The sequence below is a fragment of the Mesoplodon mirus genome, assembly GCF_964341445.2.
Source record: "Mesoplodon mirus genome assembly, chromosome: 1".
In the NCBI taxonomy this organism is placed as follows: domain Eukaryota; kingdom Metazoa; phylum Chordata; class Mammalia; order Artiodactyla; family Ziphiidae; genus Mesoplodon; species Mesoplodon mirus.
This window is the reverse complement of record NC_138976.1, coordinates 26705940-26725722: the sequence shown is the minus strand read 5'-3', so window position 1 is coordinate 26725722 and position 19783 is coordinate 26705940. Positions and strand designations below refer to the sequence as shown.

General features: G+C 36.0%; 1 protein-coding gene across 1 annotated transcript in view; it reads left to right on the top strand.

The window, feature by feature from the left end:
- Positions 1-19783, top strand: part of ERP44 (endoplasmic reticulum protein 44) — an 88023-nt gene that overhangs the window by 28077 nt on the left and 40163 nt on the right. Inside the window, exons 2-4 of the mRNA XM_082628937.1 lie at positions 4223-4295; positions 6059-6098; positions 11061-11176. Of these exons, the coding sequence (XP_082485063.1) occupies positions 4223-4295; positions 6059-6098; positions 11061-11176 (229 nt within the window). The remainder of the gene's footprint in view (positions 1-4222; positions 4296-6058; positions 6099-11060; positions 11177-19783) is intronic.

The window sequence follows — 19783 nt, the reverse complement described above, 5'->3', positions numbered from 1 at the left end:
TACTTGCTAAAGAAGCTCCTATTTATTTATTAAATTAAAAAAAATTTATACAATTTTAAAGGTTACTTTCCATTTACAGCTACTACAAAATACTGGGTATATTCCCTGTGTTGTACAGTACGTCCTTGAGCCTATCTTACACCCAATAGCTTGTACCTCCCACTCCCCCACCCCTATATTGCCCTGCCTACCCCCCAGGCCCCCCCACTGGTAACCACTAGTTTGTTCTCTATATCTGCTGAGTCTGAAGAAGCTCCTATTTAAAGCTAGCCTTTCACTTTATTTGTTTTTTAATGAATTTGGGTGCAGTGTTTACTATTTACTATGTGCCTTTTATATAAGATCATATCAGTAGACATGTCTCAGACTGAAATGTTTAACATTTTGTACAATAAATGCATGTGGAAGGAATTATCTAATGAATTATAGAAGATTATTGGAGATGCTTCTCGGTTTTCTTGGCAAGAAAATGAGCTAATGAACTGAAGAGAGTGACCAGTTTGTAAAATATTTCATAAGTTTATGTCTGTATATTTACATATGTTGTAATATTCCATCATTAGAGGCTAAATTCTCCATGACTATTAAGATCTACGGAAAATTTCTGTGTAGGTTTTTGTTGTTTCTTTAAAAAAAAAATTAAAAGTTTACTTCAAGTCTAAATTTAAAAATTAAATGATTTCCCTCCTCCTTTCCTGGTTTAGAGCTACTTGTCTTTATTTTACTTAAGCACTATAGCATTTGACACATAAAGGTGTTTCCCCAGGAGAATATTGTTTCTGCCCGGGGCTGACATGAAAAGAAACGATTTGTCAGACTAGTGGAGCTTGCTAACAATTCAAATAAACAACTTGTCTTTCCTTTCATACTGCATATTAATAGAAATGTTAATGATAAATTGCCTCTTTTACACCCTACAGGGAGGAGAAATTATTGGGTCAGAGACAGTTTTCTTGCTTTGGGCCCTCTTAAACACAGCTGTTAACAGAATTCTTCTTACCAGTTGCATGCTTATTAGCACAATGTTTCTTACGTAATGGTTATGTTTAATACAGCCAAATTGATTGTGCCTCATTTTTGTCATTATCTAACATGTAAAAAGCAATTACATTTAGAATATATTTCCCTGGAAACGTGTATTTTGATAGGCAGTAAGTAACTCTTCAAAAATGGGCTTCCTTAGATTATACAGCTGAAGGCCATGATCATATCTGTATTTATCACTTTTTTCTCCCCTCCTTACCACCACCACTAGTTTGAGCTCCTTGAGATAGAGCATGAACGCTATGCCTTGTGCATTTGTGCCCTCAGTACCTAGCAGACATTGTAAATGACTGTCAAGTTATTTAATGACTTGAGTTTGATAATGACCAACTTTGTTGCTTTATTTTTATGTGGTCTTCTTGAATTTTTCTTCAGCGTACAATCCACTTTAAAATCTTCCTTTATCAATATAATTGTTAGAAACAAGACAACAGGCCCCAAATGGAGTTGCTTATGCTAAGCCCCACATCACCAAACTGAGGCTTAACTTACAGTTTAGGCTCTTCCAGAAATGGAATCTAAAGCAGTCAATCAGGAGTCTCCTGATCAGCACATGTTAGGTAATCTGCCAGATAGACCCCTGCCATCTTCTAAAGGAAATTAACTTTGCAATAACCAATCCAATTTTTTTGCCTAGTATAACGTCCTTGTTCCTGCTCCCCTCTGCCTATAAAAGTCTGATATTTTGTACAGCTCCTTGGAGCTCCTTTCTATCTGCTAGATTGGATGCTGTGTGCTTCAAATTGATTTCTGCTCATATAAACCCTTAAACATCTTAATACGCTTCAGTTTATCTTCTGACAGTTTATACAGTTGTCTAGAGCTGGTCATACACTGATGTGGGAGGGATCTGTTAATTGAGGTATGGGTAGTAAGTAATGACTAGTGAGGGAAGTCTGATCTTTCCAGTTGATTTTTGAGGTATTGAAAATAATGAAATTAGTTATAGAAGTAAAATATTCAGGGATTTTAAGTTATCTAGCTTACTTTTAGGAGAGTATAATTTACTGGTTGCTAACAGAAATAATGTCAGCTATTGGCTACACTATTATGGTAACTTGAAAATAAGACTGGTGTTATTCTTAGGTTTTTTCTAAGAAAAGAATGAATTTATAGCAATATTTCAAATAATTAGATGGGCTTATTTACCTACCAGCATCAACATGTCTCTTTATACTATTCAGAAATTGAATTGTTGGTGAATTATACAATTTTGAGTTGTAACTGTTGTGAGTACCAAAAGTGTCCATGAAATGAGTGGGCAGAGGAGTGTCTTCAGTACCTTGATCGGGGCCTAATGTTAATTGTCACTTGATAAAGAGCAGTGGTTCAGCGAATGGATTTCCATACATAAACGAGATTGAGCAAAAAACTGTCCAGGCATCAAATGGGCGCAACCTAAATGTCCATCAACAGAGGAATGAATAAAGAAGATGTGGTACATACATACAATGGAATATTACTCAGCCATAAAAAAGAACAAAATAATGCCATTTGCGGCAACATGGATGGACCTAGAGATTGTCACACTCAGTATAGTAAGTCAGACAGAGAAAGACAAATATCATATGATATTGCTTATATGTGGAACAAAAAAAATGGTACAAATGAACTTATTTACAAAACAGAAAAAGAGTCACAGATGTAGAAAACAAACTTATGGTTACCGGGTAGTGGGGGATAAATTGAGAGATTGGGATTGACATATACACACTACTATATACAAAATAGAAACCTAGGGAATTTCCTGGCGGTTCAGTGGTTAGGATGCCACGCTTCCACTGCAGGGGGCATGGGTTCTATCCCTGGTGGGGGAACTAAGATCCTGCGTGCTCTGAGGTATGGCCAAAAAAAGAGAGAGAGAAACGAAAAAATAGATAACTAATAAGGACCTACTGCATAACTCTACTCAGTACTCTGAAATGACCTATATGGAAAAAGAATCTAAAAAAGAGTGAATATATGTATATGTATAACTGATTCACTTTGCTGTACACCTGAAACTAACACAACATTGTAAATCAACTATAGTCCAATAAAAATTTAAAAAAACAAAAAAAAAATAGCAACATCACCATGGGTAATCCTGTTTATACTTTTGGGCCAAATGTAAGTTTCAAACCTTTCCTTATAGCTTGCTGCCAAAGCAGATGTGTGTCTCTTTTTGAAATTAAATACTTGCGCTTCTACCTTTATCCTCTATGCTGATTTTGTATGTATTCATTCCTTGCTTGATTTTATTTTTCATGGCCTTGTTCACCAGTCCCACCAAATATGATGCTGAAACATCTCTCTTTCACTTATTGTATTAGATATTATCAAACTACTTACTGCATTAGAGACAATACACGATTTATTTGATTTTGTTGTAACTTAATGCTTGTTTCTCCATTAGACAATAAACTTTCTGAGTGCAGAAAAAACAAAAACCCACAAAAAAACACATAATGTATTAAAGATGGAACCTAAAAACAAAATACACTAAATATTACTTTTTAAAATAAGTAAGCAGTTGTTAGTTTAGTTTAAAATCATGCCTTTTCTTTGTTCTGCAGATGGCAAGCTGAGATTTTCTTTGAACACTAAGAAACACTAAGGTTTTGATAAAATTGAACTTAGCGTTTTAGACACGTTAAAGTGGATGCACTTTACTGCTCTTAACTCTCTTTTTAATAACCTCTCACCTAACACATCGTTACCACCTGTAAGTGAAGACCAGACAAGAAGGGCTTTTGGTTAACAATTTGAAAAGTCTTTCTTGAATTGTTCTTTTTATTATTTTGTTCTGTCTTAGAGACATGGTGGGATAGAATCAGCAGACTTAGCTTTTGGTTTTATATTCTTTCAAAACTGTTAATAATCTGGCAAAATTTTTCTTGTGGCACCAGAGATAAATTTGTTGAGAATATTAATTTAAAACAGTGAGTACATTTTTAATTATGTATTTAGAAGTATAGGAAATGTATTGAACCAGTTTCTAGGCTTGAGAAATTGTACTTCTACTTCACTGATCTTGTGAAGGGCTAGAATAGATAATAAAGATTAAAACCAACTGATGGATAATTTTTTAAATAGTGGAACCAACTTAATTCATAAATTTTCTTTTTCTTTTTAGACTTTCAGCATTATTTGCCTTTTGTGGAAACATTTATTAATTTCACATTTTTTAAATTTCCAGGTAACTTGGGTTCTTACCCCTGTAACAACTGAAATAGCAAGTCTTGATACAGAGAATATAGATGACATTTTAAGTAAGTACCTTGATATTTTTAAAGTATACTTTCTTCTCTCTAAAGAGTTAGTTTATATACAAAAACAAAATAAAATCTCAGTTATCTAGAACAATTGAGGAGCCAGCATTCTGATTAATTCCATGGTATAGGGAATTAACTAAGCATTTTTGGTTTTAGTTTTTAGTAAAGTTTCTTAAAATGCGTAAGTCTACTTTCCTGTGTTACAAGTAAGCTTTTAGTCTTGTTTTGTTTCTTTGCCTTGTCATGAATACCGCTCTTAACAATTCAGAGTATTTTGTTGCTTAGAGGCCAGCAGTTTCCACTGTGCAGTATTTCATGTTAATGACCTTAGGACACAGCCTACAATTTTTTTTTGTCTTTTTTTTTTTAGCTTTTAACTAAATCACCTACTCTGATCTCTTTTATTGTCATTGGTCCAATTAAGTTCAATAAGTGTTTTGCTTGTTTGCTGACAATGTGATTGTAGATACAGTTAACTTGGGGGAAAACATTTCTTGTTTTTAAAAGTAGTAGAGGGAAGATGAAGACGTGGTTGATAGAAAAATCACAACTTAGGAGTTTTAAGAAAATGTAGTGTGGATAAATAATGTCTTTTTTTTTTTTAAGCATTCCATTTCACCCACTGGTTTGAGCAAAACTAAAAATAGTAAGAGTTAAAAGGAGTTATTCATTGACCATCATATATTGTTTTGTGTTCTTGGAACTGGTTTTAAATGCTAGAAAGTCTATTCCCATATTATGGGATCTCTTTAGAGAAATGGTGCTATAAACTTTAGCCTGTATCAGTGTCACCTGGAGGACTTATTGTCAGTATTGCTAGGCCTGCCCCCAGTTTCTGATAGGAATTGCTAGACCCCGCCTAAGAATTTGCATTTCTACAAGTTCCAGCATGATGCTGGTGCTTCTGGTCCCAGGGATCACAGTTTGTGAACCACACTGCTTTAGAGTAAATAGCAAGTAGATAAAAAGTGCTTTGAAGGTAAACAAAGGAAAAAGAGAATTGAAACTTGCAAATCATCTTCACTCCTTTTATCTTTCAAATTCTAGAATATCTTTGTGGGTATGGTTTCTGTGTGTGTGTGTGTGTGTGTGTGTGTGTGTGTGTGTGAGTACTGAGTACTTGAGTTTATTTAAGTTTCTCTTTGTTAGGTTTAGGCAAAAGGAACAGATATATCTTTCTCATGTCTTCACATCCGGATATGCAAATAATACTGTTATATTTTACAACAGAGAATAACTGTTAAATGGGTAGGAACCAGAAAAGGTACATCTTATGCAACACTGTTATTTGTAGATTACTTGTTGCAACTAGGTGGCATCTGAGTTTTAGAAATAGATTAGTTATACAAGTCTGTTCTCTGAATAGGATTTTATTTGCAAAACTCGGTTATTCATGAATATGAAAGGTCAAAAAATGGATTATTAAAATCCAAATCACTCCACTTCACTTTTTATGAGAGTAGGCTATTTAGTAGCTTACTTGCCTGATCTGGGTTTGATTCTCTGTTTATTTTATATTCATTCAGTGGAGGTATTAAGATGGAGGACGATACAGAGAAAAGGAACAGGGACTCCCACAAATTATATAAGCTGTCCATGACTCTCTGTATGGGTTTCTGAGTGAGAGATAAGTTACTGTGTATTTTTAGTGAGCCTTTAAGAATGGAAAAAAGACCATGATGAAAACCATATCTTTAATTATGTCATAATTATGTAGGCACGAGTAACTTAGGTTATTTGGTTTTGTTTTTCAATTTCAGACAATGCTGATGTTGCTTTAGTAAATTTTTATGCTGATTGGTAAGTAATATTTTATTTTTTTGGCGGGGGGGAGTGCATCATTAAGTTTTTTTTTAACTTTCTAGAGGTGATTTTTCTTTGCTAGAAAGGAGTAAGTGGGGAAGCCTCTTTTTTTTGTGAGACAATATTCCATATACAAAAATCAATTAAGGTTCATTCAAAGATGAAACAGCTCAATTTGGTGAGCATTTGTCTTGAGAGAAAATATACCTGATTCCATTATCCCACACTTTAAAATAAAAGCAGGTAACATAAAAACTCAGATGTCTAACTGATTAAATTTGTTATAAAGCAAAAAAATAAAATAAAATAAAATTTAAAAAAGAAAAAAAACTTTAATCAAAAAAAAAAAAAAAAACTCAGATGTCTCTGTCTCTCCCTCTCTCTCTCTCTCTCTCTCTCTCTCTCTCTCTCTCTCTCTCTCTCTCTCTCTCACACACACACACACACACACACACACACACAATTACGTATTGCAATTCTCTATTTTTCCTGACTGAGGAGTAAGGCAGTGTTTGGAGGTGAGGATGTGGGTGTGGCAAGTTTAGAAGGAAAAATAATCTTGACATTTTATAACATATACCATCTACTACTACCTACTACTTCTAGGAAGCCTTTACTCCTTTCCCTGTCTGAATTGGATTCTGTCTTATGTGTTCATATAGTTCCCTATGTACCACATTCTTTTCTTGCTACATTGTTTTTTTTTTTAACATCTTTATTGGAGTATAATTGCTTTACAATGGTGTGTTAGTTGCTGCTGTATAACAAAGTGAATCAGCTATACATATACATATATCCCCATATCTCCTCCCTCTTGCGTCTCCCTCCCACCCTCCCTATCCCACTCCTCTAGGTGGTCACAAAGCACCGAGCTGATGTCCCTGTGCTATGTGGCTGCTTCCCACTAGCTATCTGTTTTACATTTGGTAGTGTATATATGTCCATGCTACTCCCTCACTTTGTCACAGCTTACCCTTCCCCCTCCCTGTGTCCTCAAGTCCATTCTCTATGTCTGGGTCTTTATTCCTGTCCTTGCCCCTAGGTTCATTGGAACCATTTTATTTGTTTGTTTGTTTTGTTTTGTCTTTCATCTTTGTGCTCTAGCAAACAGAGTTTGAGAGCAGAGATGTCTTACTTAGTATTCCCAGCATCTACAAGGGCATAATATATAGCAGACGTTAAAGAATGTGGCATGGGGATAGGAAGAAGGGAGCTTCAGATGGAGAGAAGTTTGAAACACTCACATGATCCTTATTCCTAGACAATCTGTATCTGAATATGACCCTTTTAGGCTTACTACCTAGTAGATGCCACTACCCTACTTCAGGCCACAGTACTGCAATTTACCTAGATTCCTGTGACAGTCTCCTAGTTTACTTCCTGTGCTTCTAGTCCTTTGTGTCTCCATTCTGTTCACTACAAAGTAAGCCGGAGTATGTTTCCTAAAGTGCAAATTGGATTAGTTTACATCTCATCTTAAAACCCTTAAATGTTTTCTGTTACCTTTGCCTAGGAGGCCCCTGATGACCTGGTCCCTTCCTTCCTCTGCAGCTGTATCTCTTGCCTCTCTCCACTCCCACATTCTGTTCTGTTATACTGAATGTCTTTCAGTTTATGTAATATTCTGTATTCTTTCATCATTGGACCTTTAGTCATGGTATTTTCTCTGTCTAAATGGATCTCTCTTCTCTTACCCACTTGTTTACTTCCTTAAGTCTGAATCATCTTTCAAGTCTTGGATTAGATGCCACTTTCTCCAGGTCACCTTCCTACATCAGTACCCCTACCCCTACTCTTAAGTCAGGTTAGGAACCCTTTTTATATCTTCTCATAACACTACATACTTACCCAGTCATAACACTTGTATGCTGTGGTTTAGTTGGTACTTCCCTACTGTATTAGTAGCTTTGTGAAAAGTTACTGTATCTCTTTTTTCAACATGAATCCCCAAGCACTTTGCATAATACTTGGCAGATAAGTATTAACATAATAAATAAATATTTATTTTTATTTATTATATTATTTATTATATTATTATATTATTAATTTATTTATTATATTTATCAACAAATAAATATTTACTGGATGAATGATGTATAGTATCTGTATTTGAAGAACTTCAGTAAAATGTTGAAGATATACAGAGAAAATACCATTTATAAAATGTACAACAAAAGGAAGCATTTTCCAAGGTAAATTAGGATTATCCAGATGTAACATTAGCCACAACATTTGGTAGAAGATTATTTAATTCAGTCCACTTTAAAGATAAAACTGAGATCCAGAGGAGTAAAGTATTTCCCCACAGTCACCTGACTAGATTATGGCAGAGTTAAAACTAGAATGCAGTTATTTTGATGGAGGGATTTTGTGTGTTATAAGAAAAAGAAATAGAACATGCCACTGACCTTCTTGCAAAAAGTGAATTGGAAATGTGGAATAACTGCAGTTATTTGAGAAACATATTACCAAAGAATACCTGGAATTGTTCATAAATTAATACTCTTTTATTCAACTGAAAAAACTTGGGTAACTGGCCATAGGACATAGACTTACACTGTGTGGCCTCAAAGGCTGGATTCTGAGTTCCCTCTGGAAGTTATGGATGTGGCACAGTTTAAGGAAGAATTCTCTAATAGACCTGCCTAAAAATATACCTGAGAGGACAATAAACCATAATAGGAACTTAATAATGCTGTTATGTGCCAGACTCTTTACATATATTGCTTTTAATGCTCAGAACTACCCTGCAGGTAGGTATTATAATTTCCATTTTAGGTTGAGGAAATTGAGGCTCAGAAAGGTCAGATGGCTAGTAAGTGGTGGAACTGGGATTTAAACTCAGGTATGTCTGACTCCAAAGCTTATTTTTTTCCCCACTAGGTTATACTATTAGCAGGTGCCCCTAAATTGTCCCTGCAGAGACTTTTACCCATTTGGTTGATTTGTAAAGGGTCGATTCAAGTACTAGATTGGAGATTGGATTCTGATGACCCTTAAGGCCCTGTTAATAGATCTATTTTCTTTGGTTGTGTTACTTTTATAAATGTAACTTTCCATATGTATGAAGGTACAGTAATATTGCAATTGAATTTTTATTTCATCTTCCCCTTTCACATTTTGGTATTAAAACTGATCCTATTTTAAACATGAATCTGTGCTTAAGTGCTTACTGGGCAGCAAACTGGACAATCCAGAAAGGAGCCGTTAATATCTGTCTTTACCTTGCCCATAAGCCAGGAGCCTGTCCACTGATTCTTTACTAGGCCATATCCTAATTCTTCAAGAAACCATTAATCAGTCCTTACCCCTTGCCTCCCTGGCCCTCTAGAACGCTATCTTCAGCAAACTGTAAGAACCCACAAGCCTGTGGTCCTAGCCTCTCCAGTTCCTCCAGTCTATCAGTTTATTCATTTAACGGACATCTACTGAAATGCTTATTAGAATATGTAGTCAAATAAGACACGGTCCCTGATATCCACAGACCCCACCCACCTATCCCAGATGGGAGAGATTTAAGAATGCTAAAAGAGGAAAGAGCCACTTGAAAGCGAGAGATTGAAGATACAGATTGTGTCTCCTTGGTATATTCTAGGACATCTCCTTAGGAAGTCAGGTGAGTGGGCTAGAAGAGTTACATACAGAAAGAAATAGGGAAGAAGCATAAAGTTTGTTTTCCTTTCACAGGCTTTAATAATATTTTTGTTGAATTACAGTTAATATGTATGACCTAATCACATGTGGATTAAAGAGCTCACAGGCTTCATTTAAGAAAATTTCTTGATGGCAAAGGGCTCAGGAAGCAATAGTAGCAATTATGGTTTTGTTGTTGTTGTTGACAAACACTGCAAACCGTTTTCATATGAGAATGACCATTCTAGCGCAGCTGCTCGTGTGCTGATTCTTATTCTTCTCTTTCTTATCGGGTCCCTTTAATGACCCATAGAATATATTTGTGAAGTGGTTGGCCTGATTAAGGGGCAGTCAGAATTAGAGGTATCAAGTTTCTGAAATATTATGGGGTTTGTGCCCCCTTTTAAAAGTAAAAGCAAAACAAAAACAGACAAAGGAAACATGGACAGGAAAGTCTCATTTGGGGATTAAAAAATTTTGCTCCTGAACTTAGTATATTTAATAGTTTATAGATACAAAAGCCCATTTTAACCAGAGGTAAATTTTGAGGGGGAAATTCACTCTATACCATATATCTTTTTTTTTTTTTTTTTTTTTTTTTTTTGCGGTACGCGGACCTCTCACTGTTGTGGCCTCTCCGGTTGCGGAGCACAGGCTCCGGACGCGCAGGCTCAGCGGCCGTGGCTCACGGGCCCAGCCGCTCCGCGGCATGTGGGATCCTCCTGGACCGGGGCACGAACCTGTGTCCCCTGCATCGGCAGGCGGACTCTCAACCACTGTGCCACCAGGGAAGCCCCCATATATCATTTTTATAAAACTTATTTATTTAGTATGCTAACTTGCCTATGAGATTTGACTGAACTTGTCAGGTGAATCAGTCTAATATTTGCAATAAACTTACGATTTTAAAGATTTTGTAGCCTAAAAATATGTTCATTATTTGGAGAAAACTAATTTCCTTCATAAATGCCTGAGTCTTAGTAGTTACAAGTCCAAGTAGATACATCTTAGAGGGCTTATTTCAGACTTGTTTCATTGCCACTGTGAGAGGTCCTTAGCTTTGTGCTCCATAATATTGGCCATTTTCTTCCAGTGAAAAAAACCAGAATCTTTAAATTATTTGTCCAGTCTTTGAAATGGAATAGTCTTTGAATTCAAAATTGTTTTCCTCTCCAATGAATGACATCAGGATTCCTGAATTAACAGTGTGATTGTTAATTCTGTTTATTATTATATGCTAACTATGGATGGATAACAACAGAAATATCAATAGAATTTTATGGCTTCTGATTTTCAGTTTTAATTGGTATCCTCCTCTGTGCATAGGTGTCGTTTCAGCCAGATGTTGCACCCAATTTTTGAGGAAGCTTCCAATGTCATTAAGGAAGAATATCCAAATGAAAATCAAGTCGTGTTTGCCAGAGTTGATTGTGATCAGCACTGTAAGTACCTTATAGGAAGTCTGGAAGAAACTGTCCTGTCCCCACCTCTCCTACACACACACACACACACACACACACTTTTTTTTTTTTTCCTAATGCTCTGTTTTAAGTAGAGAACAAGCCAAAATGTTCTAGTGACCTTGGTTAAAATGTTAATATTTCATCTTTATGTATTTACAACACTACTTTCCATTTTGCCTGTGTGAGGGATTAAAAAAATTTTTTTTCATTAAAATATAGTAGGGCAAGCATATAGGTAGTAAATCATTTTGGTTTTCTACCAAAGCAAATACCAAAATCAATAAATAAAATTGAAATACAGTTTTAGGAAAGAAGAGGATTTCTGTTAGTTTTAGAATCATGCAAAAATACTATTTGTAGTCATTTCAGATAAAACAATCTCAGATTTTGGGGTGGTTTCTTTTGTTTAAAAGATTATACTAAGATTGTCTTAGACTGTCTTTGAGGTAAAATTTGCTGTAGTTACTGATTAAAAATTTGTTGCAATGAGTTATTGGTAAGTTGCCCTGAATTACAGAACACTCCCATTGTGCAAATTTCCTATCCTTTATGTATCACCTGACAAGTAGAATTTCTGTGTGTGTGTGTGTGACATACAGATGGCCAAGAGGCACATGAAAAGATGTTCAACATCACTAATAGAGAAATGCAAGTCAAAACTACAATGAGGTATTACCTCACACCAGTCAGAATGGCCATCATCAAAAAATCTACAAACAATAAATGCTGGGGAGGGTGTGGAGAAAAGGGAACCCTTTTGCACTGTTGGTGGGAATGTAAATTGATACAGCCACTGTGGAGAACAGCATGGAAGTTCCTTAAAAAACTAAAAATAGAACTACCATTTGACCCAGTAATCCCACTACTGAGCATATACACTGAGAAAACCATAATTCAAAAGGACACATGTACTCCAGTGTTCATTGCAGCACTATTTACAATAGCCAGGACGTGGAAACAACCTAAATGTCAAACGATAGACGAATGGATAAAGAAGATGTGGTAACATATATACAATGGAATATTACTCAGCCATAAAAAGGAACAAAATTGGGGCATTTATAGAGATGTGGATGGACCTAGAGTCTGTCATACAGAGTGAAGTAAGCCAGAAAGAGAAAAACAAATATCATATATTAACGCATATATGTGGAATCTAGGAAAATGGTACAGATGAACCTATTTGTAGGGCAGGAATAGAGACATAGATGTAGAGAACTGACATGTGGACACAGGGTGGGAAGGGGAGGGTGGAACAAATTGGGAGATTAGGTTTTACATAAATACACTACCATGTGTAAAATAGATAGCTAGTGGGAACCCACTGTATAGCACAGGGAGCTCAGCTTGGTGCTCTGACGACCTAGATGGGTGGGATGGAGGGCAGTGGGAGGGAGGTCCAAGAGGGAGGGGATATAGGTATACATATAGCTGATTCACTTCATTGTACAGTAGAAACCGACACAACATTGTAAAGCAATTTTACTCCAATTAAAAAAAAATAAAAAAATGAAAGCTTGTTGCATTGAGTTATTGATAAGTTGTCCTGAATTATGGAACACTCCCATTGTGCAAATTTCCTATCCTTTACATTTCACCTGACAAGTAGAATTTCTGTGTGTGTGTGTGTGTGTGTGTGTGTGTATGTATGTGTATACACTAACTTTTCACTTTGCTGATGAGGAAATGGAAATAAAGTGGCTTAACCAGTGTCATACAGCCTACTATCTAGTCATGGCAGGCTTAGAATCCAGAATCCTCCTGACCAAATGCCTTCCTAGACCTATTTGCTTCTTTTCTATTCAATTCAACAAACGTTTTGGGGATTTTCTGGTAAAAAATCCCAGAAACGGCTAACAGCAGAGCATTTCAAAATCTTATAAGCCATACCCCACATTTCTGTCTGCCGTGGTTCATAACTAGATACGATGAAGGGAGCAATAAAAGGTTGTCAGTACAAGCATGGCCTGCATTTCCACACTGCTTTCTGGATCTTTCCTCCCACCTTTCACTGACAGAGAACATGATGTTTTTGGTGTGGACTCTCATTTCAGATTTTTCTATTCTTTATGTATTTAATTAGACATTACAGTACAGACAACAGTGCCTACTTTCACTGAATTTGGAGTATAAGGTCTGAAATTATGCTCTCAAGCTTACAGTTATCAGAAAGAAAAATTAACTATTGTTGAACAATACATATCATTTATTCTACTTCTGAACATATTAACATATGAGATAAATCTGACATCATTGCTAGTAATTAAGTTCTCTTTTTATGGGAGTAAATAACCATAGTTAAGATGTTTTTTTGATCCACCAGAGATATCTACAAAATTAGTTTTTTACTAATGAAAGTTATATCTGAGACATTGTGTATTTTCTCTAAATATTTTTTCCCTTCTGTGTAATTCTTCACTTTTTAAAGTGACATTATGAAATCCTTATTGATGTTTTGTTCATGTTTTCCACTCTTTCTTTGAGATTGTATGACAGACTGTACTTTGGGTAACCCCTCATGTGCCAGTTGAATTATAGAGGTTTTGAACTGGAAAGACCGTAAGAGCCCTGTGGTCTGGAGAGAAGTGCCTGTTAGGCACATTGTTCTTTGGTAGGATTTGCTTTTTTAAAGAAAAAAATGATTTATTGAAATATAATTGACATATAATAAACCGTACAAGCTTAAATTATACAATTTAATGTTTTGACACATGTATGCAGCTGTGCAACCATGATCACAGTCAAGATGTCAACATATCTGTCATCCCCCAGATTTTGCTTGTGCTCCTTTGTGGTCCCTCTCTTCCCCTGTCAATCCTCAGGGGACCATGGAACTGCTTTCTGTTGCTATAGATTAGTTTGTATTTTCTAGGATTTTATATAAGTGAAATCATACATCATGTGTTCTGTGTGTGTGTATGTGTGTGTGTGTTGTTGTTGTTCTTGACTCAGCATGGTTATTTCGAGATGGCTACATGTATTATTCATTTTTATTATTGAGTGGCATGCCATTGTATGGCTATATACTATAATTTGTTTAACTATTCACCTGTTGACAGACATTTGGGTTGTTTCCATTTTGGGGCTATCATAAGTAAAGCTGCTATGACCATTCAGGTACGACTCTTTGTACACATGCTTTCATTTATCCTGGGCGAATACCTAGGTGTGAAATATATGGGTCTTACGGTAGGTGTATATTTAACTTTTTAAGAAACTGCCAAACTGTTTTCCAAAGTACTTGTATTATTTTACACGTCTGCTAGCAGTGTATGAGTGTTCAGGTTGTTCCATATTCTTGCCAACATTTGGTATGGTCAGTCTTTTTAATTTAGCATATCTGTTAAATTATTAACAGGTGTAATAATTTCTTATAATAAACTCTTACTGGGTTTTGAGAACTCTTTATACAAGTTCTCTTTTACACGTGTAATTTGCAGATCTTTTTCTCCCATTTTACTCTCTTAAGAGTGTCTTTAATTGTGCTAAAATACACAGAGCATAAAATTTACCATCTTTACCATTTTTAATTGTACAGTTCAGTAACATTAAGTATATTCACACTGCTGTACAACCAGTCCCCAGGACTTCATCTTGTGAAACTTAAATGCTATACTCATTAAACAACTCCCTATTTCCCTCTCCCCCTAGTTCCTGGTAACCACCATTCCTCTTTATTTTTCTATGAGTTTGACTATTCTAGATACCTGGTAAAAAGTGGAATCATACAGCATTTTCTTTTTGTGGCAGGCTTATTTCACTTAGCATAATGTCCTGAAGGTACTTCCATGTTGTCGCGTGTGTCAGAATTTCCTTCCATGTGATGGCTGAATGATATTCTGTTGTATGGCTATCCTACAACTTCTTTATCCATTTATCCATCGATGGACACTTAGGTTGTTTCCATGTCCTAGCTATTGTAAATAATGCTGCTGTGAACATAGGGGTGCAGATATCTCTTCAACATACTGTTTTCATTTCCTTCAGATATATACCCAGAAGTGGAATTGCTGGACCATATGATAGTTCTATTTTTTAATTTTTGAGGAATCACAATACTGCTTTCCAAAGCAGCTGTACCAATTTTTATATTCCTGCCAGCAGTGCACAAGGGTTCTGATTTCTCCACATCCTTGCCAACACTTATTTTCTGTTTTTGAGATAACGGCCATCCTAAAGGGTGTGAAGTGATATTTCATCCTGGTTTTGATTTACATTTCCCTAGTGATTAGTAGTGTTGAGCATCTTTTCATGTGCTTCTTGGCCATTTGTATACCTTCTTTGGTGAAAAGTCTGTTTGAATCCTTTGCTCACTTTTTAATCCGTTTATTTTTTGTTGTTGAGCTGTAGGTGTTCTTTGTATATTCTAGACATTAACCCTTTATCAGATAATAGGATTTATAAATATTTTCTTCCATTCCATAGGGTGCCTTTTCACTCTGTTGATTATGTCCTTTGCACAGAAGTTTTAAATTGTGACGTCCAGTTAATCTGGTTTTACATTTGTTGCCTTTGCTTTTGGTGTCATATCCACGAAATTATTGCGAATCCAATGTCATGAATCTTTTCTCCCCTATTTTCTTTTTAGAGTATTAATCATTTAGGTGGTACTTTAGGTCTTTACTCATTTCAAATTAATTTTCATATATGGTGCAAGGTAAGGATCCAATTTCGTTCTTTTGCATGTGGACATTCAGCTTTTCTAACACCATTTGTTGATGGACTGTCCTTTCCCTGTTGAATGACTTGACATCCTTGTCAAAATTCATTTGACCATATACGTGAGGGTTTATTTCTGGGCTCTCTGTTGTGTTCCATTGGTCAATATGTCTATCTTTATGCTAGTACCACACTGTTTTTATTACTGTAGCTTTGTAATAAGTTTTGAAATCAGGAAGTGTGAGATCTCCAGTTGTGTTTGAGAGTATCTTCTGAAGGGCATATACTCTTAATTTTGATGGAGTACAATTTATCCTTTTACAAAATGGATTATATTTTTAAATTCTGTATCTCAGAAGTCTTTGCCTCACCCAAGATCACAAAGATTTTCTGCCATGTTTTCTTTCATACATTTTATAGCGTGAAGTTTTACATTTAGGTCTATTATGCATTTGGAGTTAGTTTGTACATGTGGCACAATGTATGGATTGGAATGCATTTTTTGCAAATAGTTATCAAGTTGTCCTGACATAATTTATTGAAAAGACTATCCTTTCTTCAGTAACTAACTTTGCATCTTTGTTAAAATCAACTGACCATATATATATATGGATCTTATTTCTAGTCTCTATTCTGTACTGGATATATTTGTCTGTGATTTATTTGTTTATTTGTCTATGTTTACACCAATACCACACTTTCTAGATTACTGTAGCTTTATAAATAAGTCTTGAAGTCATTAGTGTAAATCTTCCAACTTTGCAGTTTTTTTCAAAGTGGTTTGGTTACCCTAGTTGCTTTGGATTTCTGTATGACTTTTAGAATCAGCTTGTTAATTTTTAGCCAGAGGGGGTGCTGAGGGGGAAGACTGCTGGGATTTTAATTGGGATTACTTTGAATCCTTAGACCACTTTGTGGAGAACTGTCATTTTGACACTATTGAATCTTCTAATTCATGAACATTGTATATCTCCCCATTTATTTAGGTCTTTTCAATTTCTCTTAGCAATGTTTTGCAGTTTTCAGCAATGTTTTAGTCTACATGTCTTTCACATCTTTGTCAGATTTATCACTATTTATTTTTTGATGCTGTTGTAAATGATATTTTTAAAATAAACTTTTTATTTTTGGAACAAATGTAGAGATACAGAGAAGTTGCAAAGATAATACGGTGAGTTCCCTTATACTCCTTACCCAGTTTACCCTAATGTTGACATTTTACATTACCATGGTACATTTGTCAAAACTAAAATTTTTATTTCTGTTGTTTGTTGCTAGTATATAGAAATACAATTGATTTTTGTATAATGATCTTGTACACTGGTACTTATTAGTTCTAATAAGTTTTATGTAGATCCCATAGGATTTTCTACTTAGGCAATTGTACTGTTTGCAAATAAAAAGTTTTACTACTTACGGTCTTTATTTCCTTACAGTATTCTTTCCAGCCAAGTGTACCTACTTGCTGCTTCAGGATTAGTTTCTGTCAGGCAGAAGTTCTCTATGAAGCTTCCTAGCAGAACCAGAAGGTGATCTCAGAATCAAGATATCATCCTGCTCACATATGTGTTCTTATTAATCACCTGTCTGGCATTGTGGCAACCCACTCTGTCCTGCCTTCTGATACTTAAGTCTGTCTCTCTTGCTTCCGGCTCAGTGTGTCACCCATAACTTCCATTCATAGTAATAGTGTTATTTCTTGGAAAAGGTCCTGTAAAAGGTTTCTAGTCAAATTGCTGGGAAAAACTATTGTTGATGTAGTGCTTACTTGGAGTTAGGCATGCTTTTTTTTTTTTTTTTTTTTTTTTTTTGCTGTATGCAGGCCTCTCACTGCTGTGGCCTCTCCCGTCGCAGAGCACAGGCTCCGGACATGCAGGCTCAGCGGCCATGGCTCACGGGCCCAGCCACTCCGCAGCATGTGGGGTCTTCCCGGACTGGGGCTCGAACCCGTGTCCCCTGCATCGGCAGGCAGACTCCCAACCACTGCGCCACCAGGGAAGCCCAGGCATGCTTTTTGAATGTATTATTTCAGTTATCTTCACTACTGAGATAGTGTTATGCATTTCTTCCACAACATTTTTTTTAATATGCCTGCCCTTTAGAATGCAATGTGGGAGGTTCTAGAGATATAGCAGTGAGCCAAACACACCCAGAAAGGCAAGAGCAATAAATACACAATTGCTTATTGGGATAACTGTTTTGAAGGGAAGGTTTTGGGTGCTATGAGATAATAAGTCTGACTTAGTCTAGGGGCATAGAAAGGTCCTCTCTTGAGGCAATGATACAAGACCTGAAGGAAGAGTAGGAGTTTTTAAGGGAAAAAAGAGAAGAAGAGTGTTTCAGACAAATGGAGGAGTAGGTGTGAAGTTTCTGAGGTGGTAATGAACAGTGGACTTGCAGAGAGCTGGAGTATATTATCATCTTATAGATGAAGACACTGAAAGACTTAGAGAGGCTGAGTGATTTACCAAGGTTACATAGTAAATGGGGGGAGCCAGACTTGTCGCCAGCAGTATACAGCTTTTATCAGGTAACTGTACTATTTTGAAGGTCAAAGTAAAGTAATTTAAATTGAGGTTTCTCATAGAAACTGAGAACTCACGCAGTTCCTGCATAAAAATGACTCAAGGGGACTTCCCTGGTAGTCCAGTGGTTAAGACTCTGCGCTTCCACTGCAGGGGGCGCTGGTTCAATCCCTGTTCGGGGAACTGAGGTGCAGAATGCTGTGCTGCATGGCCAAAAAAAAAAAAGACAAAATGTTTGTTATGAATAATGTAATAGTCTGTTTACGTTATCCCTACTGGGTCAGTATATAAACAAAAATGTAATTACTTATATGTGGTATTATTGTTTCTATACTGTGTGGCCCAACCCTCTACTAAGGTAGAATCCTTTGTTCTGGTACCAGAGGCCTACTACTTACTAAGTCATATACAGTTGGGCAGGTTATCTAAAAAAACAAAAAAATTGCTAAACTTGATTTAGGACTCACCATAAAAAGTGTGTGTGTGTGTGTGTGTGTGTGTGTGTGTGTGTGTGTGGTGAGAAAGAGGGATATGGTAACCAAATGTGGTAAAATGTTAAATCCAGGTGAGGGCATACAGGTGCTCATTATATTACTTTTTCATCTTTTTTTAAGTTTGAAATTTTCAAAATAGAAAGCTGTTATAAAAATTCACAACCTGTAATTTGTCTGGTTTGGAAAAGAGGGAGGAGCACCTTGTTGCTTTAGAGTTTTTGAGAGAATATGTGTGAAAGAAGCTTGAAATCTGCACTGTACAGGTGTACTGTGATACTGTTAATTGTAATTTCTGTTACTTTCACTATGATAAGTAACCTTCAACATGATTATTGAATTTAAAGAGAATTTCCTTGGATAGACTTTTACTGGCATTTTGAGGAATACTTAGAGCCACTTGATGGCTTTTGGAAACTGAGCCCTGGTTCTCTCTGTGGCTGTCTCGATTTCTTAGTGAAAACCTCCTGTGTGCAGGGATGGCAGTTGAAGGCATTTTCTTGGTCATGAACTGCCTTCTCTCATAAGTTGCCATCTCCTGGACAGTAGCATGTCTGCGTTACCACTGGGTGCTATGGAAGGTAGATGTGCCTTTTGTGAATATTCTCCCATTACCAAGTAGAATGCCAGTAACACAAAGATGGCTTAATGTTAGGAAATAGAATAAATCCCATCAGTATCTAAAATGGGGAAAACCAGCTTATCCTATCAATAAATGCTGAAAGACTTGATAAAACCCAACAAGGTTCCTGGAAGAAATTAATGTGGCAAAATGAATGAGCCATCCTTTGCTTGCATTGAATTTTTAAAGTCTTTAATGACTATGTATTGCTTCTTAACATTTTGCAAGCTCAAATTGAGGTGTGACACGTCTGAATTTAGTTGTGAGTCTGTCTGTCTTAGCCACAAAT